At 57.0% G+C, this 25,915-nt stretch overlaps 1 protein-coding gene across 1 annotated transcript in view; it reads right to left on the bottom strand.

Annotated features, from left to right (window-relative positions):
* PDPK1 (3-phosphoinositide dependent protein kinase 1) overlaps positions 1 to 12,507 on the bottom strand; it is a 16,338-nt gene extending 3,831 nt beyond the window's left edge. Inside the window, exons 1-10 of the mRNA XM_004705810.2 lie at positions 12,142 to 12,507; positions 10,544 to 10,586; positions 10,250 to 10,387; positions 8,672 to 8,816; positions 8,289 to 8,386; positions 4,673 to 4,748; positions 3,674 to 3,742; positions 3,342 to 3,438; positions 2,979 to 3,152; positions 2,679 to 2,893 (exon numbers count right to left, since the gene is read on the bottom strand). Of these exons, the coding sequence (XP_004705867.2) occupies positions 2,679 to 2,893; positions 2,979 to 3,152; positions 3,342 to 3,438; positions 3,674 to 3,742; positions 4,673 to 4,748; positions 8,289 to 8,386; positions 8,672 to 8,816; positions 10,250 to 10,387; positions 10,544 to 10,586; positions 12,142 to 12,507 (1,421 nt within the window). The remainder of the gene's footprint in view (positions 1 to 2,678; positions 2,894 to 2,978; positions 3,153 to 3,341; positions 3,439 to 3,673; positions 3,743 to 4,672; positions 4,749 to 8,288; positions 8,387 to 8,671; positions 8,817 to 10,249; positions 10,388 to 10,543; positions 10,587 to 12,141) is intronic.
* Positions 12,508 to 25,915: the final 13,408 nt, after the last annotated feature.

Raw genomic sequence — 25,915 nt, 5'->3', positions numbered from 1 at the left:
CAGTGGATGTGCCTCCCTGTGAAGCCCACGCCCTACAAGTCTCCCATTGGAGTCTGGCCCAGCACCGCGGCTCGGAGCATCACCCCCTTCTGTCCATGAATCAGGACTTGAACGGGACTGGAACCACTCGCACTTGTCCCTGTAGACAGGACAGGGCAGCTCCGACAAGCAGGCACCCTAGACTACTGTTCTATACTCCCCACCCGCCCAAGCTGGAGTCCCCCTTGAGTCTCAGAGTCTAAGGATCAATCTAGAACAGGGGTCCTCAAACTTTTTAAACAGGGGGCCAGTTCACTGTCCCTCAGACCCGTTGAAGGACCGGACTATAGTTTTAAAAAAAAACAAAACTATGAACAAATTTCTATGCACACTGCACATCTTACTTTGAAGTAAAAAAAACAGGGCAAAAACACGGGGTGGGCCAGATAAATGTCCTTGGTGGGCTGCATGTAGCCTGCGGGCTGTAGTTTGAGGACCCGTGGTCTAGAACCACGATCGTCAGAACTGGTCCAAGTACATTCCCACTCAGCTTCGCCCCCTCAGTCTGTCTGCAGGCCAGCTGTGCTCAGTTCTGGGAGCCAGGGTCAGTGGTCGCGGATTGAGTCCTGTTGGAGGGCCCTCCCTGGTGGTGCACGGGTTCAGCCACTCAGACGCGGATTGAGTCCTGTTGGAGGGCCCTCCCTGGTGGTGCACGGGTTCAGCCACTCAGAGGAAGGCTGCCACAGGGGCCCACAGCAGCAGGTCTCATTGGGGCTACGAGCTGCTGCCAAGGCCAAGGCAGCAAGGCAGCTGCCAGCAAAATGAAAGCCAGCAAATCACCACATCTCCTGGCTCCAGGACTGAGCTGGCCAGTGTGGTGCTGGGGCCACTCAACGGGAGATCACGGAGACCTCCCAAGGGAGGCTGCTGGGCCGGACAATCAGCAGCAGCCAGAGATGCCACAGGACTGATTGGGGACACACACGTCCCCAAAACAGCTGGTCTTTCTGCATCCATCTACATAGGTGCACGCCAGAGCACCAGAGGAGCCAACAGGGAGATAGCTGAAACGGGGTACAGCGGGCATGAGCACCCACAGAAAGCAGACGCTCAGGGCAGAGACAGTGAAAAAAGCCAACTCCTAGGCGTCCTACGGGACAGAGCAGAACTGCCCTAGAGTGGTTGTGAGGGTGTACATCAGGAGCGGAGGGGAGACCAACTTCTCCCAGAACCAGCCCGTGCTGAGAGGAATCTGCTGGTCAGAACTGGTCACCCATGAGGAGTCTCTGTTACAACAGATGAGAGAACTAAGGCGGGACACCCATCCTCAGGTGGGGGGATGGGGCGGTGAGCAGGGCAGGGCACCAAGATATTCCCAGCAGTGCTGTGGATGCCCGCACGACCTGCATGGGCTGGGTTCTTGACCAGACCCAGCTGCTGAGTGACAAGGGGCCATCTGACTATGGCCTGGAGGTCAGCCCTAGAGGGACAGCTGGGCAGACTGGGCAGCTTGGCTAGCCGAATACAGTCCACCAGGGAAGTTTGCTAACTGGCCAGCACCCATAATCTTGCTGGGGGCTTTTCTACTCACAGGGTCCAGACCTGAAGGGGTCACTGCACCTTCAAGTTCACGAAGCCCCTCCCACAGGCCCAAGATGGATGCACGGTTAAGAGTCCACGAACCACAGCCGAGACGCCCTTCTGGCTTTCAAGGCTGTCATCTCTTGGGGACACACATGTACCTGCACACAGGGGACTCCTGCATGACCCCCACTCCCACACACACCCAGACTGCCCCCCACCATACACCTAGACACACTATCCCCTCCCCCCAACATGGGGTGGTCTGGCACAGAATCTCTCAAACGAAGATGGCAGGTGACCCAAGGAGCCTCGGGTTAGAGTAATGATATTCAGGGCTGGAGCTGCTGTCCTCTGCTTATCTAGGACGACTGTGCACACATTCGCATGCTGCGTGTGTTCGCATATACGCACACAGAGTCCCAGCTTGCCCACTGCTTTGTCCAACCCAATGGCTGGGCCTCCTCCTTCCTCCTCCCACACATGCCCGCTCTCCTGCTCAAGCTAGGCCCCAGGTCCTCCCTGCCTTCTGACCCCTCCAAGTACCTCCTACCCCAGCACCCATACCCCTGCCTCAACCAGCTCTCAGCCTGCACAGAGGGTACATACTGGACCAACTGCAGGTTCAGTGCATGACGGGACACACAGCACCACACCCAAGGCTGGCAATCCTGCAACTTCTACCCACCCCTCCCCGGAGAGCATCTTGCAGCAACAGACTGCAGAGAAGTCACCAGTCGACCAGAGACATGCCCACCCCTCTGTGCGGCTCCCAAGCAAGCCCTGTTCAAAATGCAAACTGTGAGGGACAAGATAAGGGACAAGACAGCAATGCCTCTGGAAACAAAGCCCAGCAGCCAGGGTGCCCCAAGGACACCAGGGCATGCACCAGCTAGGCTGCGGCCAGGTGCTCATGGGCAGCTGGAGAGCTGCCAGGCAGGCCACCCTGGAGGCAGTGGCAGGCCAGCAGGCAGACAGCCAGAGGCCTGTTCACCAAGACTCAGAAGGACAGTCCACCTGGCATCTGACCACAGGGTAGTGGCCACTGAGATCAGAGAAGCCACAGCCATGGCCAGAGGCCAGGCTGAGGGCGCCCCCCAACTTGTGCTCGTCCATACCAGGGATTCCCCCCCGCTTGCTTCTCCAGCAGCAGCCTCTTCTCGTCCTGGGAGAACTGCAAGTCCAGCTCGAAGGAGTTCGAGTCCAGGTCATGGATGTATTGCTCGACACTGCTGCCCGCACGCGGGGTCCGGCCCGACTCAGCAGAGGCTAGTGAGTGTGACGAGGATGAGGTCACCTGCATGCAGCCAAACTGACTCAGGAGGTTGTCATACTGTAGGAGCAAGAGATGGTGCCTCAGTCCTAGCACACCTGCGGAGGGGCGCAGGGGACCGGCCCGGCCTACCTGCCCGCCTTACATTGCCATAGCAGTCCTCATCATCCTCAGACATGGCTGGCAGGTAGGCCGTGAGCTTCGGGGGCGTCTGCTGGTGCAGGTCCTCCCACGTGATGGACTCGAAGAATGAGTGGGCCTTCAGTGGCGCGTACCCGGCCATCTCCTCACAGCCCAGTCGCTTCGTGGCGTCCAGGACCTGTAATGGAGGGCCAGCTGGGTCAGAGCCATCAACACGGCGCTCCCAGGGGCGCTGCTTGTTGGCCCTTCTCTTAGAAGGGGTCAGGCATCCTGGTAGCCTACTCCCCATGGCCAGATGCCACCAAACACATGGGGCTCTGGGGACTGCAGGGGCGGGGGGGCCTCAGAAGACAAGCCACTTATTTACCAAGAGCTTTTCCACAAGGTCCCTGGCCTTGGGGAAGAACTTCTCTGGGAAATCATACTCCAGCTTAATGATCTTCTGGAAGATGAGATACTCGTTCCTGTGAAGCAAGAGCCCAAGTCATGGGGGGCCGGGGGGCGGGGTACCTGACAGAGCTGCTGTCCCTCCCACCCCACCTCCACCCTGTGTGTGCACGCATGGGCGCACACACACGCGCCAGGTTGGGGAAGGTCACAATCACACCCGTGTGGTGCAGGCCCCCGGTGGCATCTGACCTGGCCGGCTGGGGACACCCAAGGCCAGAGGCTGACGGAACTGAGGGCACACAGCCTTACCCTGCTCGGAAGGGTGGGAGTCCGGCCACAAGCTGGTAGACGATGCAGCCAAGAGCCCATAGGTCTGAGCTTTAGGGAGGAGGAAACACAAGACAGCAATGCTGCTGAGTCGGCCCCGCTCCCAGTGAGCCAGCGCGCCTCAGCATCACCCCTGGAAACCAGTGACCTGCCCAGAATCCCCCCAACAGCCAGCCCGAAGGTCTGACATGTGACTGCATTGTGTCCCATAAAACAGCTGGCCGTGCCCTGGCCAGAGTCCGGATAGCCAGCCCACAGGCCCCACCCACGGCTTTACTCTAAGTTCGGTGACTTCCTGGAACCCAAACAGATTGGGTGGACATCACTAGACACTGGGGCCCAGGGCAGCGGCCTCAGAGAGGGGTGCCCATGTCACCGCTAGACCCAGGACCAGGGTGGATGGGCTGCCACCTCTGCACCCGACAGAACTCGCCACACCAGAGGCTCTAACCAATGTCTGCCCATGGCTGCTTGGAGGAGGAGCTTAGCATCCCACCCCGGGGTCTCCGAGGGGCAGAGCTGTGGACAATGAACACACAAAAAACGAGGTCTGGGCACTAGGAGCACCTGCTGTGCTGTAGATCCTAGAATAATGCTTGACGGGTGGCAGTTTTAAGTACATACCAGGATTACAAACGTGAGACCAGGTGTTCTGCAACGAGTGCACCTGGGGAGCAGCACGCATGCGGCACACGGGCTGACTAGCTGCGTTCCACCGGCTCATAGTCAGCTCCGCACAGCCCTGCTCTCATACCCACACGGGAAGCCCCTGCTGTCTGGTTCTGGTACCTTCTAGAAATCTAAATGCACCCAACTGAGGGTGACACACGGCAGTGCACTCTGCACTTGAGTCTGTCCCAGCCCGGTGCCGGGGTGTACAGGAGCCAGTTCTCAAGGTACAGGCCTGACGTTTTGAAAGTGCCACCAGGAAGAGGGTCTCCTGCCTGGGCCCTGTGAGGGGAAGAGGGGCAGGGCCATTACCTCTTACAGGCAGACTTCTCGGTGAGCAGCTCTGGAGAGACATACTGGGCCGTCCCCACAAACGAGTTGGCCCTGGCTGAAGAGAAGGGGCAAAGGGGCAGTCACACATTGACCTCACCAGGTGTGTACTTCCCAGACTGTCCTATCCTTCTCCCCTGGTCCAGCCCTGCAGGTCAAGAGCTGACAGGCAGTGGACAGGTGACATCACCTGTGAAGTGAGGGCAGGGCACCTAAAGTGAGAGAGGTGGTCTTCTCCCAGAGGTGCCTCAATGCAGAGGCCCAGGCTACCTATCCCCACACAGTGTGCTGAGGCCTCTCCAAGCTCAGAACCTGGCCGACAGAGTGCCTGTCCTGCCACCAGCTCATGTCCTCCCAGGGCAGCTGCACCAAGTGTCCTCGTCCACAAGCCCTGACAGAAATGTCGATTCTCTGGGGAGTTGGTGATGTGGCCATCACCTATGGTTGTCCTGTGATTCTCAGGACCCCAGAACCAGACGCCAGCCCAACCACCTGGTCCCGGAGTGCAGTGTGAAAGGGGCGCCTTTCCCGCCAGGGATAGTGCTGCTCCCTGACGAGAGAAAGGCAGGAAACCAAGGTACGAGCCATCCCCTGGCTGCCTTGACCAGGAGGCTCCGCCCCCCACCCTCAGCCACACTCTGCTGCAGGGACTGCGCCTTAGGAACCCCATTCCCCAAGTCGGCAGGCAGGCAGGCAGGCGAGGAGCGCGGTGCCGCGAGCAGTGGGGCAGGCGCATGGTGTCAGGGCCCAGAGTGTAGGGCTGGTGGTCTTGGCATCACTACTGTTGGCCTCCTGGGTTCTCACGTGGTGTCCTGTCAGGGGAAGAGTAGACGATGCTTCCTCAAGTCACACCATTCCTAAAGGCAGCTGTGTTGCTAAACAGAGGAACAGGGTGCAGGGTCACACAGGGGCGCACGCTCACAGTAGGGGGTGGTCGGGTCTCGTCTGAGGCTCCTGCAGCCAGCTCCCAAGCTGTGCCTAACAACCACCCACCTGCTCGTGCCTGTGCCCCTCTCCAGCCCACGTCCCACAGATTCCTCTCAGCCCAGTGACAACTCCTGGCCCCCAGCTGGCTGCACAGGCCTTCCCTTCCTTCCTCTTCCCCAGGAGCAGAGGCGGCCTGGGCTCCTTGGCTCGGGAACCCTTTCAAGAGGTCCTACACAGCAGACCTGCCCAGTGCAACCCACTGCTTGACTTCCTGCTGCGTCCGCCCATATCAGTGACTGGATCCACCTAGGATGAGCCCTTGCCAGCACGGGGCTCTCCTCCGTTCACGGGTACTGTCTGTGCAGACCTATGACCTTCTGATCTTCAGACAGCTTCACGCCTGCATCCATCAGCGAAGCCTTTGTGTCACCTGCACGTGACAGCTGGCAAACAAGCCTTCTTCCAAAGGTGCCGTTGTCTTCACAGAGGCCAGCTGCTCGGCACCCTGACTAAGAATGGCAGGAGGCCGAGACCCCAGCACCTCTCTGAACTCCCCACCGTGCTCTGGTGGTTTACGCACACACAGGCTCCACACTGGCGCAGAGAAAGGCTTCCATCCGCCTTGAAGAAAAGCCACTTGCAGTCAGTCACTGGGCCCAGGCGATCACATCACTGTGTCTCCAGCACCCTTTCTAAGCCCCAGGCCCATCTTCCCCAGCAGGACCTCCTCCTGGGCCTCCAGCAGCCACAGCCCCATCACCAGTGACTGTCAATGTGCTGGGGGCTGCATGCTTGTTCTCTGACAACGATCCCAAGTGCCACACTACTGGGCTGGACACGGTGATGCAGTAAGATGCCAGTGAATCCAACAGAGTGGCCGAGCTCCGCACCCACACCAAGCATGGAGGGTCAGAGCACAGGGGTGGCCCCGGGAGGCACTCTTGTGCCTGCAACCACGCGGAGGACAGAGGGACAGCAAGAACGAGAACGAGAACTCACACCTCATCCCCCACTGAGGACAGGGGACGGGATAACCAGGCTCAGAACCTGGCTACTTCCCCATCCTCAGGGATATAGCCCAAACCTCCCACCACCTGGCATCCACCTGAGGGCAGGGGACAGGGTCAGGGGTGACATGTGATCAGCAGGCTGGTCACATGGGTTTGGGTGTGGGGTGATGCACTTAGAAGACAGAGCAAATGGCGCGGCCACTTTGGAAAGTAGTCTGGCAGCACCTGAAAGGGGTTAGCATGAAGTTACCGTCCCCCCAACCCCGATTCCCAGTGACCCTCGAGGACAGAGGCAAGCTGCCCACTGCATTCCCAGGGCCTGGCTTTGCACAAAGGCTCATTTGCCCACAGACACACAGTCCCAGTCCCACAGAAACTGAGCTGGTGACAGTGACGGACAGAGCTGGAGTCTCCTGAACGGCCCCTGACCACCAGTGCTGCCCAAGGAGGATGCTGGGCCGTCAGCCCCATAACAAGTCCAACTCCCACGGGCACTCTGAAGCTTCGCACACAGCAGCTGCCCTCGGTTCACAACTGTGATTCCTGAGGCCTCTGAGGAAAGGGAAGCGGTCATTGCCCATGACACTTCTGCTTACTGTCAGTCTCGGGCAGATGAACACAGGCCACAGCTGACCCCAGCATGGCTGGCCTGGCCCCTCCTGCTCGCTGCTCCCACTGGACAGCAGTGGGCCAGGGACCTCACTAGCAAAGTCCATAGAAGAGACTTGGGACCAAATCTCTTGCCCCATGAGCTTCATCTGCCCCTCTCTGGGTGACGCACCAGATGTCAGGCCCGTCCACATTGGGGTTCCAACAGACTCCTTGCCCGGAGGTGTCAGGAAGTCTCACAAAAGCCAAAGGGACTTTGCACAGGCCCATGCTTCCGGAGCTGGGCCAGCAGCCTCCTTCCGCATGACAGTCACCACGAGTCATCACACACAGGCCGACAGGCCTCTGGGCATGTGGCTGTGACCTCAGAGACCACGCACATACAGGAGGGCCAGCTCAACATCCCACCCCCTACATGCCCATCAAGACTCTCCAGTGGGTGAGGTGGGACAGAGTGGCTTCTCTCGATGTATGTGACTCTTCTCCACCCTGCTCTGGCAGATTCTCCGGCTAAGACAAGCTGGGGCTGCTCTATCCTGCTCTCCGAGACTTACCTGTCAGATCAGTCTCCAACGTATTCACGCATTTACACCTAGACCGGGGGAACTGGGAGCCAGACGGCCAAGTGCCTAGTTCCTCCGACACTGGCTTGCCCTCTAGTCACACAGACATTCCCTGGCTTCCCCCAAACCTCACCAGCAAGAGTCCTATCTGCTAGTCAACCCTGGAAACCCACTTCCCTACAGCCTCTGGGCCCTACAGACCTAGGCTAGTCATCTGACACACTCCTGAAGGGCAAGCCAGCTTGTTGTCAGGCCTCATGGGCTTTCAGTGACACAGCTGCTGTAAGGGAGCCATCACCACACCCCACGGGCAAGTAGCCATAGGTGTGGGTGTGGGTGTGGGTGTGTGGTGACCAGTGTCTACTTGCCGTGTGACTGTGCAGCCGGGGGGCCCACCCACACCAGTGACCAGGAACGCTGAGTGTGCCCCATGGGGTAGTCGGGGCTGGACTACCTATGTAGGCCCCTGGGGAGAGAAGCTGCACATACCTTGCTTGCTCTCAGGGGAGAGCACCTTGGCAGTGCCGAAGTCCGTGATCTGAATGTGCATGTCTTCATTCAGCAGAATGTTCTCTGGTTTAAGATCCCTGAGAAGGTGAGTTTCCAGGTTAAAGATGGTAATGACTTCACACAATCCCCCACAAGGCACAGCACCTTCATTGGAGCTGAGTGCCCCAGTCAGCCAGCAGGTCTGACAGCATCGGGGACCAGGGGGATGCCCCAACACACTTCACAACTGCCAGCAATGAGTGCACAATCTACTGTCGTTACCCCAAATCCTTCCTCCCACCCACCTACCATCCTACCGTCCACTCCCTGCCCCTCCCAGGTGCACAGAGGGCTGCCGGGGTGGCTAGCAGCCTGGCCCCCACCTGTGGATAATGCCCTTGCCGTGCAGGTACTCCAAAGCAGACACGATCTCAGCGGCGTAGAACCGGGTGCAGGTCTCATCGAAAGAGCCGATTTTGCGAATGTACTTTAGTAGTTCTCCGTTCTTGGCATAACTCAGGCCAAAATCTGGACAGCACGCAGTTAAGGAAAGGGGTGCAACGTCAGCTTCTGAACCAACCGGGACAGCTGCAGCAGCATTGACTGCTTTCTTTTAGTGGGAGAAAACGGAAGGTAATCAAGAGCCCCTGAGGAATGGCCAGCCATGGTCAAAGCCCAGACTGAGGAAGCAGGGTGTGAACCCCATAGCACTCCTGGTTGGACCTCCCCTGGAGGGTAAGGACACATGAAAGTCCTCCTTAGACACAGAGACCCAGGGACGGTCTCCATCAGGACACCACCACTGGGCACCGACGACACCCCGCATGTCCCCAAGAGTGCCCTTCCACACCAGAACCATTTCTTGACTCACCCACCTGCCCACACTACTTCTGGTGCCCGAAAAGGTTGGTGCCATGTGGGCTGCAGAAAGGACAAAAAGTAGGTCTCTCCTTGAAGACCAGGACTGTCTCCAGGCACCTAGGTATCTCAGCCCCTAACCCCTCTCCTCACTGGCTGGGCAGAGGCTCTGGGACTCAGCTCTGGTCTGATGGCTCAGCTGTCTCTCTCTCCTTCAGCTGCAATGCAGTGGGGCCAGCCCATGAGGGGCAGCCAGGGTAGAGGGAAACTTGCCCAGGGCCACCCAGCCCCTGGTCACCGAGCACCCACCCCTCCCCTCTCCAGTGCCAGGAGACACTGAATCCCGTGTGGCTCCAGCACCCTGACCCGTTGGGAGCTCAGGCTGGCCACAGAGGTCCCCTCAGTCCTCGCTCTCCTGGCTCCTGCCCCCCACACCCCTATCCCCACCCTATCTGAGCCTCACACTCTGAGTTTCCTCAACGAAGCACGTCTAGCTCTCTGCCTGACATGGAGCATCACTGAAGGCTCGATCACCACACAGACACGTGTACACACTCGCACCTCACGTAAGGGTTCATGCAGACCCCCACCTGTTCACAGCTATGCCTCCAGGCAGTAGTGACAGCCCTGGCACAGGAAACTAGGGGCTAGGAGAGCCCACCACCGAACCTCCCATGAGTCACAGAGCCAAAGAGGACTGAACCCAGACAGGAAATACAGCAGGGACAGGAGAAAAAGCACCCAGACATGAGGGAGGTGCAAGAAAAACCTCAGCAACAGAGACTGAGACACCCCCCCACACACACACTTATCACCACAGGAGGGTGGCGGGGTGGCCCAGGGCCCGGAGAGGACTTGGTATCCTCCAAGCAGCCCACCCTCAGGCCAAAGAAATGCCAGCGGTCTACCTTGGCCTCAATTTGGGGCCCTAGCTACAGACCGAAATGAGTGAGTAGTAAGTGCCTGGCAACCACCAGGTTAGACCACAGAAACATGCCTCCAGAAAAAGCTTCATGCCCGTCCGGGCCCCCTGCCCCAGAGGCTTCTGGGTTACTTTCAGGGAGGCACAGACCCTGGGGTCCTGGGCCCGAGGTTAGGGATACACAACTTCTCGTCGTCCTGGAAGGCGAAATAGAGCTTGACAAAGAAGGGATGGTCAAGGCAGGAGATGACATCGCGCTCCCGGGTCACGTAGGGGACCTTGTTCTCCTTGATGACGTGACGCTTCTCCAGAATCTTAACTTGGGGAGGAGGAGGAAGGGGCTGGTCACGCTGCTGCAAGCAGCAAATAACGCTAAAGCTGGCTCGTCCATCTAATGGGGCCCCTGGGGGCACTCTTAGCTGATCTGAGGCCAGCAGGACCCCATGGGCACAAGGCTGGCAGGGTTCCCACTTACTTGCGTATTCCCTTGAGGTTGCCAGTTCTCGGGCCAAGACAACCTGGTAGGGAGAGAAGAGAGGATAGTTCACCCGCGTGATTCTGCCCAGTAGTGGCGAGCATGAAACCCTGACCCAGCTTCGAATGGGTCAGTGTGTGCCCTGCACTGTCACTGACCGCAAGTTCAGACTGACTGGACCTCAGGGCCTGCCCAGCCCCTCTGGGCAGACAAGACAGAAGCTGCCTGGCATGGTGTCCCCTCATCCACTGGGGGTCCTGAGACTGTGGGAACTACTGGAAGCCACAGAGCTGACGCTTCAAGGCCAGCTGCTGGCTCTGGCTCAGTCACCTGGACTCTTGACTACAGGAAGGGGCGGGTGGGTGGTGGAAGGACAGTGAAGCCTTATTTGTGTGAGCCTAGGTGGACAGATCCAGAGATCTTTCCAGAAGATAGTGGGGATCGGGGTGGCCTTCTCCAGGGCGCTACTTCTGCCGAGGTTGCTGCACTAGTTTGGATGGAGCAACAGGGCAGACACAGCCATGAAGGAAGGCAGTGCTTCTTGGGTCCCTGTGGAAGGCAGCGGGCAGAGGGGGTAATGGCGTAGCCGCTGACAACAGGCCTGATCTCAGGCCTTCAGCAAGGATCCCACTCGCAGTAATTGCCGAGTCCCACCCTTTAAGTCAAATCCCTGGTGGCCTCCATTCCGGGACTAGGGGACACCAAGGTGCTGGAGCAACAAATCTAAGAGAGAAAGGTACTGCCACCTCACCACCATGATCGTGGAGACCCAGGGAGCAGCTGGCAGAGTGAGGTGAGGAGAGGGAAGCCCACCTCTGGCCCAGCTGCTCAGAGCAACTCTGCTCTGCCCATGACCTAGGGGCTTCTCTTGGTGGTGGTGGTGGGGGAGCACCCCAAGGCTCATCATCTAGGAGCCACTCAGACCAAAGTGGCAGGCACCTTAAACATCTTACAGGAGCAAAACCTAATGTTAATTAAAAGAGGATGCTGAGAACATGGGTGTGCTATAATGTTCACATTCTTCCTTCTACTTTGAAATCATTCATAAATGTCGAAAAGGGCAGAACAAATTTCAAACAGCAATCATTAGCGTGCTGGCAATGGCAGCGATCCTACTCTACACAGACCTTGTTCAGGGTGGAGCGGGCATCAGGGAGGCTTCACCGCCATTTCTTCCCTTTACAGAAGGAGAGTGCGCCAAGGCAGACCAGACTGCTGGTGAAGCCACAGACACAAGCCTGAGTAGTGGAGAGCTGGGGTACCCCATCACGTCAAGCCCCGCCCCCGGCCCACTACCTAGTCTTGGCAAGAGCAGAGAAACAGCACAGATCATGGAGGGCGACCAGAGGGCTGGGAAGGAAAAGGCGCATATATGCTCACTCTCAACCTAAGGGGCAGGGGACCCCTTTCCCCTCCCAACACAGCCCTGCAATGCCTGGCAGGACATCATGTAGCAGACAACAGTTGTGACCAACAGCCCCCGGGGCTGAAGTTCCAGCTGCCTACAGGACAGGACCCCCGAAAGCTGTGTCCTGTCTCCCCGCGACACCCCCCCCCCGCCCCCCACCTACCCCCGTGCCCAGCCTGCCAGTACTCACTGTGGAAAAGGAGCCTTCACCGAGGATCTTCCCGAATTTGAAGTCCTCAGGCCGCTTCTTGCGAGGCTGGGCTTGTGGTGGGGCAGTGTGCGGGAGGGTGCCAGTGCTAGGCCGGGCCTCAGATGCCGTGCTGTCCATGCTAGGCCCCTGCCTGCCACTGCCACCACCGCTGGAGAAGCCAGGGGCACTGCCAGCATCGCTCGAACTCCTCACCATGGATGGGGGCGGGCAGGAACATAGCACCACGCTGGACTGGATGGGGACGGCATCATACTGCGGGCACAGGGACAGGTGGCCGGATGAGAGCCCCTCGAGGAACCTGGCCACAGGCAAGCCCCCACTGGGAGGGCCCCTGGGAATCCCCATGGTCCCATCCTACAGCCCACCAAGACCAAAGCCTCCTGGGAATCCCCATGGTCCCATCCTACAGCCCACCAAGACCAAAGCTCTCCTATCCAGGGGCTTACCCCTGTGTCCATGCCACTGCAGGAGGCTCTGGCCCCTCCCACCTGACCATCTGTCCACTGCTGGGTATCAGGGCTAAAGATCCCTCAGGACTTGGTGTGATGGCAGGATCACCACACAGCCAACCACAGCTGATAAGAAGGTAGTTTCTTAAAAGAACCAACTGAGAACCAAGCTCCTCCACCCAGTAACCCCGCACAACAGAGCAAATTGCCCTCCCTCCAGGGTCTCCAAGCCAGTCAGCGATCCCGCAGGACAGAGCAGGACCACCTCCCAGTCTCCGAGGCTGCGATCTTCATGGGAGCAGACTGCCTCACCTATCTTTCTTAAAGTACAGTCAGTAGGCTTGAACTGAGACCCTGCAGTTAGTAGCCCAACACTTTACCCATTCCCCCCCTTCTGCAACAAGACAGAATAACTGGTTAACAATTTAGGTAAGAATTTATTCAGCACCAAGCTACTGACCACACACCCAAGTCTCCCAGTGCCTGACTCCCAGCAACAATTGACAAGCTGATCTTGAGACCACTCTGGAAATTCCAAGGACCCAGAGGAGCCCAAACAGGACTCAGCATCTTAAAGATAAAACCACACTAGAAGGCGTCATAACTCAATCAGAACTTCTAATAAAGACACAGGCAACAGAAAGTTACCCAAGTGCTCTCATGGGCAAGAGACTAGAGTGTGTTTGGTGTTCAAAGCCATTTTACGGCAGCCAGAGGCACGTTGCAAGCAGTCCAGGAGGGGCGAACAGGGCATCAATCCACAGACCAAAATGCACTGGCGTGGGCAGGCCAGGGCCCCAGGGCAGTCCTCCAACTACAGGCAACGGTCAGCAGAGACAGCTCATGGACAGCTGGAGAAGTAGGTGGGCACCAGGAAAGGCTGGCCATAGCCAGGCTGCAGCAGGAATGCTGCAGTCAGCCCCACAGTTGCACGAAGAATTATCCTGTGTGGCTGAGATGCCAGAGGGTGCTCACGAGGTTATCACTCACCTCGTGCCCTGGCCAGTGGGATTCTGGGCACCCCAGGGCATCCAGGCCCTTCTACTCAGGGCCGGCTTGCCAGCCTGAAGCTAAGAGGGGCGATCTGCCTCTAAAGGTCACAGTCCTGAAAACCCTAAGGTGCCCTTTCTACACGGCATGTCCAATGCCACACAGAAGTCACTGGAGCAGAAGGGGAGCTCCAGCTCGAGGCACCCAAAAGGCTGGCTCACTGGGCCCAGCCCAACCAAGTGGCCAGCTCATTGGACTGCAGCCACAGGCAGCGGGCCACACCTATCACTCCACCGGCGGCCAGGTACAAACCCAAGTGCACATCCTCTCCCTTTGGCGCACTTCACAAGAGCTAACATGAAAGAGGAGACCCCACATTGCCTGGGGTCACTCCTTTAAGAGGGAGGAATTAAGGCTAAACAACATCCAAACAAGGCTGGTGCAAATCAGTGGAAAGAGAAGCTTGCTGGAAATTCAAGCCAAGACCAGGAGAGGGGACCATCTACTTTGTGAAGGAGACGCTGAAAGGGATATTAAACAATGAGTGTAGAGATAGGCCCGATTTTGTGCTCCTGGGTAGACATGAGGAACATGTTTCTACTCAGCCTTTGGTGAACCACGCCATGGATGGAGCACCAGGATGAGCATGGAAGCTGACCTGGCTGCAGCAGGGCATGGCACAGGGGCCACACCAGAAGAGCTTTACATCCAGGCCCCGCTGAATGAACTAAGTCCTACCTCAAAGCTGCCTGCACCCTTGGACTAAGGACTGGGGTACTTGGATGGGAGGACGCACAGTGCCGCCCCAGGCCTGTGAAAGTGGTAGTCATTGGACCTTGGGGGAACCCCTGGCTTGGTGGGTGTCCAATGAAAACACCCAGGACCACCATATATGCAGTACCACAATGCTCATCTTGCAGTGGCACAAGTTCTGATCAATTGAGCAGGGATCTGCACTGAGAAGAATTAATCCAGAAGCCGACCCCCCACCCCACCGCCTTGCATCAATTCCCATATTTAGGGTCAACAGAGCCAATCGAAGGGGAGAGCAAACCGTGTTGGGCAAAAACTCATGGGATCCAGCTCAGGTGGAGCTGTGCTCATAAAGACTCCTCATACGGATAGTGTCTGGAGAGCTGGGCCATTGGCAGGGGCACAACATCATTTTATTGGAAGCGCTTACAGATATAACATTCCATAGTTTAATCGCACCGGTGTTGTACAATTGCTACCACAATCAGTTTCAAAACATTTCCTTTCTTCTTCAACTCCGTATCAGATCCCCTTTATCCCCTCCCTCCGGCCCCCAACCCGTTTGTTTCCTTCTTCTTTTTGCCATATCTTACACAATCCAATTTATCTTCATATAATACTGTTGTTCGATCCCCTCGAGTGGGGCATTGGGAAAACTGAAGATGATAATAGTGCAATCGACTTGGGGGGTGGAGGTTATCAACAAGGCACGCCTTTGCTCATATGGGTTTTTGCTTTTCTGCTTGTGGCTTTTCTTTTTTTCGCGCGCGCGTGTGTGTGTGTGTGTTTCTGTTTGGTTCTACTGTTTGTTTGCATGACAAAAATTTCTTTCCTGGCTTTTTAAATATTGATGAGGGTCTGCTGTTAGGTAGCGAGATATATGGTGAGTTGTCCCTCTGTGCCAAGGCACCCTACAGGAGGTTGCTGCAGAGAATCAGGTGAGCCCAGTCAGCCACAGGGGCTGGAGGGCATGCTTACATTCAGGCTCTGAGCCGGAGGGGTGATCCACACCTAGGTGGGTAGTACACCTGGATTGGCTCATCTAGGCCAGGTGAATTTAATTCAGCCAATGGGTTTAACCAGTATCTTCGATACACAGTTCAGCGCAGCCAGGCTGAGGTCCTGCACCTCTGGCCACTGTGCCCCATTCTCTCTCTCTCTCTCTCTCTCTCTCTCCTGTTCAGTTTACTGTAATGCTTGAAACTGCAGGCTTTGGTGTGAATTTTCTCGTGCACAAAGCCAAGGACTGAGGTATTTCCCACCCGGAGAAATCTAACAGGTTTTTACTTTCTTACTCAGTATTTGTATTTGTATCTTTATATTATTATTTTACCCTTACCACCTTATTTCTATTTTGTTTTCATTGTTTGTTGGGGTTCCCAGTTTGTGACGCACAGGATGAATGGACGCGTAGTGATAATGACTGATACAAAACAAAGGCTTATAGGGGCTGTAGGGGTGGGGGTGGGTGATAGGAAGGGAGATTTGGGGAGTAAACAATGAACTGATTGTGATTGGACAGCTCATTTGAAAGGCCATTTAACCATGGGGGGGGTGTTCTAAATTTGATCTGGTAATGACTGTACAATTCTTGATATGACTGAACGATTGAACTATTGAGTTGTATGATATATAAATTTTGTGCCAATAAAACTGTTGGGGGGAAAACTATGAAGAAAACACTCTTCAAATGTTTTTCCCCAATTGAGGTATAATGAGTGTGCAATAATGTTTGAGATGATGGCTATGGGCGGGTATGATGTCTGAATCAACGCCTCATAAGATGGTTTGAGAAAAAAGAGACCCGAGTGCGGGAGTCAGGGGGAACTGATCAGACACCCAACAGCGCTGAAGGATTTTTAGGAGCACGTGACTAGCTTTGTCATAATAGGCATTACAGAAAAGCCGGTAACAAGGCAATAGTTCCGTTAGCCACGTGTGCCCATGTGCCCAGCACAGTCTTTCACAGATCTGGGTGGTCAGTAACTGGGGCCAGGTTAAAGAGTCCCATATTCTGTGTTCCAAACCCCTTAGGAGCCGTCATCTTCTGACCACAGGGAATCACAGGAGCACCCAAGACGAGAGAGGGCATGCTGCAGTGGGCGGCCAGCGGCACAGCAGGCAGCCCTGACAAGGAGAGCAAAAGCATTGGAAACATAGAGCCTTACAGGCAGGGGCAGGCCTGGGCTGAGGGGCCGCTGAGTGCTGCATGCACCTCTCCCCTCTGTGTGAAACTGCCACTTAAGCAGCGAAACCTACATGTAAATGAAGGGACAGCCCATGGCCGTGCAGTAAAACCATGACAAACATGTCCAGGGAGGAAGAGGCTGCAGAGTAGCCCAAAATGAAAGGCAGTGACAAAGGCAGTGGGGTTACGCACCTTTCTTTCATGCTATGTTTTTAATGGATCAATCTGGACTCACAGGGTAGGGAGGGCACTGGGGACCTGGGAGCCAGGCATGACCTGGATCCCAGAAGGCAGTGGTAGCATGGGACTAAAGGAGAATCTTCATCTCAGAGGAGGTGATTACAATTCCCATCAGGGAAACCTCCCATCAGGGGGGAAAAAACCTGTCAAGAAGGGAGTCCTGGTACGGATGTCCGGAGCTGCACGAAGATCAAGCTGCCCAGCTTCCTCCCACCACTGACAGGACCGTACCCCACCAATGCCAACGCTTAGTGATGGGAGGGATGGGGTTCCGCCTGTCCTCAAGCCTGACGACCCCAAGCTCCGCTCTGGCAATGCACATACCCCAAACCCAACAGGCCATACTGTGGCTGTTGCTCATGGAGCTGACGGGGCCATGCCCACTGGTCAGGACCAACGACTGGGACCCTGAGGGCATCTCAGATCACCAGGGGGTAACAGACATGTTTGCACACACCTGGCCTGTCACCCTTCCCTCTCAAAGCTCAGGGGCCACTGTCTTCAGGCCACCTTGGTCAGCAGGCCAGGTCTGCATCTGGCCCCAGCCCCAAACATCAGAGGGGGGTCCAGGTAACTTCTGTGGGTGTGTCAACCCCCTAAGAACACCCTCCCTCTGGTGGGCTCCTGAAGGGGAGGGAGTCCACTCACCCTGTGGCTACTGCAGTTACCCAAGAAGACTGAGCTGGGGGGGAAGGGGTGTTGGCTGCCAGGGCCCATGGGGAGGGCAGGGAGAGCAGTCAGAGTGGGCTGCACACTGGTTGGGGGCACGGTGGGCATGGCACCCAGACCATGTGCTCATTAGAGCTTCCACACACTCACAGCGGAAAAGGCCTCCTCCTCCCCCAGCATGCACACCCATCGCAGAAGAGACACCCTCACCCAGCACTCACACGCACCCACAACAGGAAGGGCCCCCTTGCCTAATGCTCATCATGCCCACTATCAGAAAGAAAGGCCATTCTAAAATCAACCTCCCACCAGCCAGGTGTGGGAGGAAGCGCAGGATTCTGAAGCAGCGACCACAGATGATATCTCACACACCCTTTTCTTGTCACATGAGCCCATCACACAGTGTGCCACGTGTGCACACTCCCATCCACACATGCCCAAAGTGGACGCTGGAATGCTCCAGAGCAGACCCTGCATGTGCTCCTGAATGACGGGATGGGTATAAATGGTGATCACTGCCTGGGGAGCACCGAGTCCCTTCTTCTCTGACAAAGGGTGATACGTTTGGGATCCTAGTCCTCACAGGAGCTGAGGTTCCTTTAGACACCCCTTCAAAGCTGCTTGCTCCAGGCACCCAGAATCACAAACCAAGCCTGTCCCTGTGGGGCAGACTCGCCCACCACACCCCCTCAGGTGAAACTGACAGCAGGTGGGATGTGGTGGGCATCAGACCAGCGTGCAGAGTGGTGGTATCACAGAGCGTGCACAGTGGCGGTTCCAGGGAAGTCTCCTCTCCCCACCCAGCCCCTCAGTGCCCCGGTGGTCCTGTGCTGGACAGGCCTTGTGGGTGAATCCACACAATGGCTGGAGAAGACCCTGCTGTGTGCTGAGGGGTGCCAACAGAATGCTAATGAGCCTGAGCACCTCCTCGTGAGAGCAAAGGTTCAGGTTCCACCTTCTTGACCTCAGGTCTGGACAGAGGGGTTATACGTGCAAGCAGGTCCCTGGTGCAGCCCACACGTGGAAGGTGCCAGGAACCAGGGAGGAGAGCCCCTGAAGGACCCTGAGAACCACCCTGGACACCAGTGGGGCCCACGGCTCCAGTCCTTCCCCCAGGCCATGAGTGTGCCACCAGGACTGCAGTCTCAAATGTTTGGGCCACATGGGGCAGCCTGTGGCCTGGGGTTAGAAGTAGGGGCTTGCCCACAGGTGGCCTTTCTTCCTCTTCCTCAGGACCCTGCAAGTCCTGGCCTGACCACAATCCAAGCTACCACCTAGGCACAAAGCCCTCCAAGCCCAAAGCAGGTGTAAAGCAGTGTTGTCCATCCCCTCACACACATACACCCCCCTAACAGCACTGCTCCGTCTGGACATAGGCCTAAGGGGAGCCAGAGAGGCCCCCCACCCCCCCTGCCCAATGAGAAGGCACTCCCTTCAGCCAGAGACCAACCAGCTACCAGGTCGTTAGCATCTAGGAAAACCGAGAACAGGGCCCAGATCCACCTTCCCTTCCCTGGAGCCCATGGGCACCGCACAGTCCTGCAGACAGACATCAACGTAACAAGTGCAGTGAGCGCCCAAGCCCGGGCTTCTGGTCTGTCCCTCTCACGAGGCTGCTGTGGGGACTGACAAACATGCAGAAGTTAAGGAGCGCTGCAAAGCTGCTGGAGCAGCACTGTGGCACCTCTGGGAAGGTGGGGCCACCGTGTCATCCCCTAACTCCACGCATCTACCAGCTTCCCTGGTCAGCACATGTGCTGGCCCTGTCGTCTACTCATGTGTGCACAAGCCTATGTGTGTGTGAGAGGCCCCCAGTGGCTCTCAGGGTGGGACAGGCCCAGGCATCAGAGTCCTTAATTTCTGGCACAGAACTGACTTCCAAATCCCCTTTAATTCCAGCCTGTGTGTAAGCAGGTGCTTTCTACAGACACCATGGAACAGAGGAATTCCTGGAAAGGGATCTACTGCCCCAAGAAAAAATAACCAGAATGACCACTGGACCCAGGTCCCTGCACTGAGACCCTCTGAGATCCTGGGGACGCCTGGTGCTGAGACCTCCAGAGATGCTCAGAGAAGACAAGCAGCCTGCTCCTGGACTGTGTGTGAGCCCAGACAGCACACTCCTAACCCTGAAGGAGATGCCACAAACTAGACTTGTATCTCATTTTCCATGCCAGCCAGGTTTCCGTGCACAATCGGTGATAGAGGCAGCATTCTCTACGCCACCGTCCCTCTTCCCCTCCCACCCGGCCCGGTCCCCGCTGACCACTGTTGGTCCCTAGGCATCTGCCCACCTGAAAGGGCCCACATCCATGAGAGCAAAGCACAGCTGCCTTATGACCTGACCACCCATCAGCAGACATCAGGGTCCCCTGTGTCCTAGGGAACCAGCCACATTTCGCTGACCCCTACCATGCTGGACACTTGGGTGGCTACCACCTTCTGGCTGCTGGTATGAGTGTGTCCTAGGCATAGAAGAAGCCGTACACTGCTGCCACCAGCAATGGACAAGGGCTCCACGTCCACACAGCTTTAGCGACACTGTCATGGTCTTGTTCCTCGCGAGAGCCTTCCCGGTGCAGGTGGGGCGGCATCTCTCTGGGCTCTGGGCTGCGTTTCTGAGACCTTCTCCCGGCAATTGGCCGCGCCCGCTCGACGAGTCTGTGCTGGCTATTACGCTGGGAGGTGCAGCAGGGCTCCCTCGGTTTGCAGCGTTAGCCTCTTGACTAGGAACTCTGGAGGCAACGCCATAGACATCAAAAGCCCATCAAGCCCCAGCTGAGCTCCTTACAACAGCCCAGAATCCAATATTGACACTGCTGAGGGGAAGGGGACAGATTACAGATGCAAATGAACTGGGGCCAACGGAAAACAAGCAGCCACAGAGGCCGCCTTCAGAATTAGATCCCACAAACCAGCCCCGCCTCCTCCAGTGACCGCGGCTTCCTCCTCACTTCCCCTCGGAAGCCAGTGCTACAAGAACGCACAGCAGGTTCCAGAAGCTCACCTCCAGCAGGGGACACCCTCACTCCTGGGGTCCAAGGTCATGGCCTGTGTCTGCAGGAGGGCACCCCACTTTCCAATTCTCACCCCATTCTGTCGCTTCATGTCAGCATGCTTCTCAGAGATGTTTCAGAGGGCCTCTGTTGGATGGCCCTGCCCCTCAGCTTTCAAAGTACCCTGGAAACCCATGGCTCACAAGACTGAACAGGGAAGTGACTTACACCCCCTGCCCACCCCCTCACACTGCAACTGCTGCCTCCTGTCCATCTTTAGACTAAGTGTCAAGTAAGTGCCAGCTCAGTCAAGATCTGCACGGGGCAAAGACGCCCAAGTGGGGAGGAGCTGGACAGCTCAAGAGCCAGGGTGGGCACATCACAGCCACCCTGGTAACACCTGTCTTGCTCAGGAGAACCCAGTTCCCTGCCACCAACGAGGAAGAGCTACCCAAACGGGCTTTTGCCAGCAACAGCTGCCCAGAGGTGCCTGCCTGCCTGCCGCCCACTGGCTGACCAGGCATAAGTCACCTAAACCCTCTTCCAGGCAGGGGCAGGTCCAGTCAGTGACACAACACAGAGTACACACACACAGCCAAGATCCTGAGGGCATCCCAGACAAAGCCCACTCTTCCCAAAGGCTGTGTGCTAGCTGGTGAGTGCCATCCTTTTGGGCACAGGCTGCTGGAGGAGCCCGTGAACCCAAGGTAACAGGAAGGGCCAAGGTGACAGAGAGGGCCTGGCTGACCAATCACAGCAGGGAAAGTCTCAGTGCATAACCAGAGCCTAGCTGTCCCTGGGCACCAAGCCAGCACCCCCAGAGTGACGCCACTCTCGAACCCACCAGGCCCCCACTCACAAAGGCCCCACACAGCCAGGCGCAGCCACCCACCCAGCAGTGAGAAAGCCAACTCCACCAGCACGCATCTAGCCCCCAACAGTTTGGAGGGCTTCCTAAGCCTCAGCTCACACCCACCTGCCCCACCTCAGACAGGAGCAACAGGTCACCCTGCCTCCAGTGTGAGCTGTGGCCACAGCACAGGCTGGGCCCAGCACTTGACAGCATAGCAGTTGCCCAGGTTCCCATGCTACCAGCCAGTGTGTCTATAGCTGGCCCCGCTCTGGGTGGCGGTGTGACACGGGTCCTCATCCATCCCGACTGCCCCAGCCCACACCCATTTAAGCAGACCAAAGCACAGGGCAGGTTGCCAGCCTGCTGAGTCAACGTCGTAGTCCATGTCGTGACCAGGGTTCCAATGACCCTTCCTAACTGTCCCGGTCACCCCAGAGCTACCCTGGGCACTGACCTGCTTCCCAAAGGTCACAGCAGAAGCAATGTGTCAGCCAACTTCCGTCTGCCTCCCAGCAGCTTGGCTCTGCACACAGGGGCTAGCCTGGCTGGCTTCATGGGGTGTTCCTGCAGCTAGGGTCAGAGCCACAGAGCCAAAGAGGATGTCTATAGTGACCACAGCTGAGTGAACTGACCGGTGCTTGCCCACAATGTGCCCAAGGCCAGTGCTGAGCTCTGAGCAGGACCGACGCTGCTTCCTCAGCCACGCCCTCCCGCCATGGCAAATCCCCTACTAGGCACTCAGCCAAGACAATGAAACTGCAGATCAGAAAAACACCCATTAAGAAATGACTTGGCAACACTCAGCCCACGTGTCCACCAACAGCAACAGGAAGACGGCCAGTACGGATGCTCGCCTGGCACAAAGGAGGACTGGAGGCAGTCTGCCTGCAGTGACCAGGAGGGGCCACTCCTCAGGCCCAACACTGAGGACATCTAATGACTAAGTGAGGCCTGTTTCTCCTTCCCTGAAGTCATACAATTTCCTACGGTCCTTTACATTCCTTAAAGGCTCCCTGTGAATCCTTTGAGAACTGAGGTGCACCTGACACAAGCCAAGGCAGTATCAACTGCCTTATACACATGTGAAAGCTGGACCCTGACGAAGGAAGCCAAAGGAAGAAGGGGTACATTTGAATGACAATGTTGGTGAAGAATATTACAGGTCCCACGGAGCTCCAGAAAAACAATCCATCTGTCTTGGAAGAAGTACACCCAGAGTGTTCCTTAGAGGTGAGGGCTGTGAGACTTCATCGCAGGTGCTTGGGGAAGGCCACTCTCTGGAGAAAGACATCGTGCTGGGTAAAGTAGAAGGGAAGTGAGAAAGAGGAAGACCTCACAAGATGGACTCGCACAGTGGCTGCACCGATGGGCTCAGACGGAACGGCTGTTGAGGATGGCGCAGGACCAGGCGGTGCCTCCTTCTGTTGTACCGGGCGGTCCCTGACAACAACACGACCACTTAAAGACGGAGTCTCTGTGCACCGTTCCTGCTCCCTGAGCCGTGACTGCTGAATGCTGGCTACCCAGGACAAAGGGAGACCCAACTGGGTGCCTGGGTCAGGATTCAGGAGAGGCCACCCACCCAGAACCACTGAGACCTCATGGACACTGGTGACAGGCACACGTGAACACCATCTGTCCACAAGTTCAGCACCCGAGTGTGAGAGCAGCCGGTAGGCTTCCCCACCAGGGGCCCAGGGGAACCTGTTCTTTCTGCTTTCCATCACCCTGGGGCCAAGTCTGAAACACAGCAACCCCTCAAGGTTAGTTACCCCCATCTAGAGCCCACATCCCTGTGAGGGGCCACCTCACAGCCAGCCTGGCACACACGGAGAGCTCTGTGGCATCTAGGTGGGAGCGCACACTGCGCCTGCCTTCTGGGTGGCTGAAATCACTACTTTACCAGTTTCAAGTTGCTGAGGACAGGAAGGCAGGACTCTGGCCCCTACATCATAATCGCACTCTGACACACCCACTCTCTCCCAGAATGGCCTGCATCCTGCTGTTCACTGCCATCCAGCTAAGACCCAGGAACCCCTATCTGCCTAGGGGAAGCCCCGCTCCTTACAGGGCACCTGGGACCTCTAGACTGGAAGGTCAAAGCCAGCCCAGACTCAAGGATCTCCTCTGGGGGCACGCCCTGGATCCATGCACCTCTCACCCCCACCCACCACCACCTCATCTTCCTTCCTACTCCCCCTTCAAGGACAGCCATGTCTGTGTGCTGGGAACCCTCAGAACCTGTCACCTACCCTTCCCCCAAACAGGCCAACCCTAGCTCTTTCTCCTCTTCTTCCTCAGTGCTTCATCAGGTGGCCTGCCCCCATGGGCTCTGTCCCCTCAGATTTCTAACCTTGGAGAAGAGGCAACGGGGCCTCAGCCCTGGTTTGCTTCCTCACAGAAATAAGTGACCACAGTGCCTCTCTGAGGAAAGCTACCAGTGTCTGGCACCTAGCAAAGCTGGACTGTCTTCAGCATCTTGTGGGTCCCCACCCGCCTGAAAACCACCTGGCAGCTGCCCTCTCCCGGCACTCCCTGACCCAAGGCTGCTTACTGAGACCCTGTCCACCCCATTAGCCACCTCCAGGTCACCCATCCTGACTGATACCAGGACTGCAGTACCAGGCAGGGTCCCTCTGAGTCAGAACCCACTCACCAGCACCTGACAACAGCAGCAGACACCAAAAGCACCAAGTAAGAGCCCCCATAACAAGCACACACAACAGCGGGTACCCAACAATGGGGACCTAGCAACCACCACATACAGCCAACAAGAGCAGAGCCAGCCTCACAGGCCAGCAGCCCACAGTGGTTGCAGGAAGGAAGGAGGGGAGCAGCGAGGCACCCCAATACCCTGTGTCACTGCATCCAGAGACCCAGGAGCCCTCTCAAGAGTGCAGGTCCCACGATGTCAAAGGCAACAAGGCTGCCCGCCATCTGCATAACCTTTTCCTTTCCCCTCGTCCCCGGCCCCTCCAAATCCCTGCCCATCCTAAGATGACCTGCAGGCTATGGTGGAGAGGGACCAGCAGCGCCCATCTTCAGTCTGGGCAGGTTCCTCGGTGTCTTGGCCCAGAAAGAGCCTCACGGCCTGAAGGGAACACAGGCAGACCCTGAACCTGAGCCAAGGCCCACCCAAAGCCGCCACCGAGCAGGAGCTGCATTCGCTGCACCTCATCCCCAAGCTCCCAAGGACAGCAGAGTCAGGGAGGAAGGACCCCGGGAAGGCAGGACAGGAAGGTCATCTGTAGGTCAGTAAGTGTAACCAGTGTGAGTCAGGGGTCTGCAGGCCCTGGCAGGGTGATCACACGCCCACACTACCACCCAGAGTCTACAGCACGCACACAGCAAGTGTGAGAGCAGAGTGGGGCCGTGGGGATGGTGGTAAGTCACTAAGGCCTGGCTGTGGGGGTGTGAAGTACCCGAGAGGACACACTGGGACACCAAGGTGTTTTGAGTCACCTCACCTGCAGGCGAAAGCTGGACCCTGACTAACAAAAGCTGCAAGAACAGAGGCCTTTGAATGATAGAGTTGGTGAAATGTCCCATGGGCCACCAGATCGACAAACAGAGCTGTCTTGGAAGAAGTACAGCCAGAATGCTGCTTAGAGTAGAGAAGGGCGAGACTTTGTCTCCCGTGCTGTAGACAACGGCGCAGTGGTGGCTACAGGGGCTCAACTGGCAGCACAGGCCCCGGCGGTGTTTTCTTCTGTCATGCATGGGGTCTCTGGGAGGTGGGACCCACTCATCGGCACCTAACAATTACAAGGACACCTCAGTGGGGGAGTCTCCCCAAGCCCATCCCTGCAGTGCCATCGTGTGTCCAGAGTGTGTCCAGAGCAGGAGGTCAAGAGCCGAGGATGAGCTGAGGAGTGGGAACAGCAAGGGAGGTAAAGCCAGGGAACAAAAGGCAGCAGAATTTTGCAACCCCAGCCCAGCACTACGCTGAGTGGCAGCCTGGTGTCCTGAGACGCTCTGTCAGGGGAGGCTGGCCAGGGAGACAGCAGACGCTCTGACCTTTCTTGGCAACTTTCTGCATCTTTAAAATCATTCCAAAAGCAGGACTGTTTTCAAAAGTGTTTGCCTGGAGGCTATAACCTAACCCATTGTGGTTACACTGGAGTGGACCCTTAAGGACTCCGGAGGACAGAGTCGCTGTCCCTCAAATGAGTTGGTGCGCTCGAACCATCGACTCAAGTTAGCAGTCAAGGGCTTCAACCACTGCACCACCTGAAACCTCCGTGTCCCTAAGAACTGGACGCTGAGCCAGGGCACAAGCATTTGACCTGAACCCTGTGGAGCTGCCCAACACTCAAAAGTTCCAAAAGCGTTCCTCAGGAGCAAGCACTGGCCCAACCCAGGCCAGCCCTGCTTTGGCGCCCACACAGCCTCAGAGCCAAGGAGTGTGTCTGGCTCCACTCACCTGTACCCGCCCCCAGCCCCCAAGCCAGCTCCTCCCCTGCCGGGGGCTGGTGTGCATGTTGGCCACCACCCCAGACATAGCTCAGTGGTAGACCCTCCCCTAGGGAAAGCACAGGGTCTCTTGTCCACCAGAAGGTTGGCAATGGGACCCATTCACTTTATATTTAGAGGCACATTCTTTTTTTTTATTATT

This window comes from Echinops telfairi, unplaced genomic scaffold, assembly GCF_000313985.2.
Source record: "Echinops telfairi isolate 266 unplaced genomic scaffold, ASM31398v2 ScPeMD7_5;HRSCAF=22, whole genome shotgun sequence".
NCBI classification, from domain to species: Eukaryota; Metazoa; Chordata; class Mammalia; order Afrosoricida; family Tenrecidae; genus Echinops; species Echinops telfairi.
Note: the sequence above shows the minus strand (reverse complement) of the source record. Positions and strands in the feature narration are given on the sequence as shown.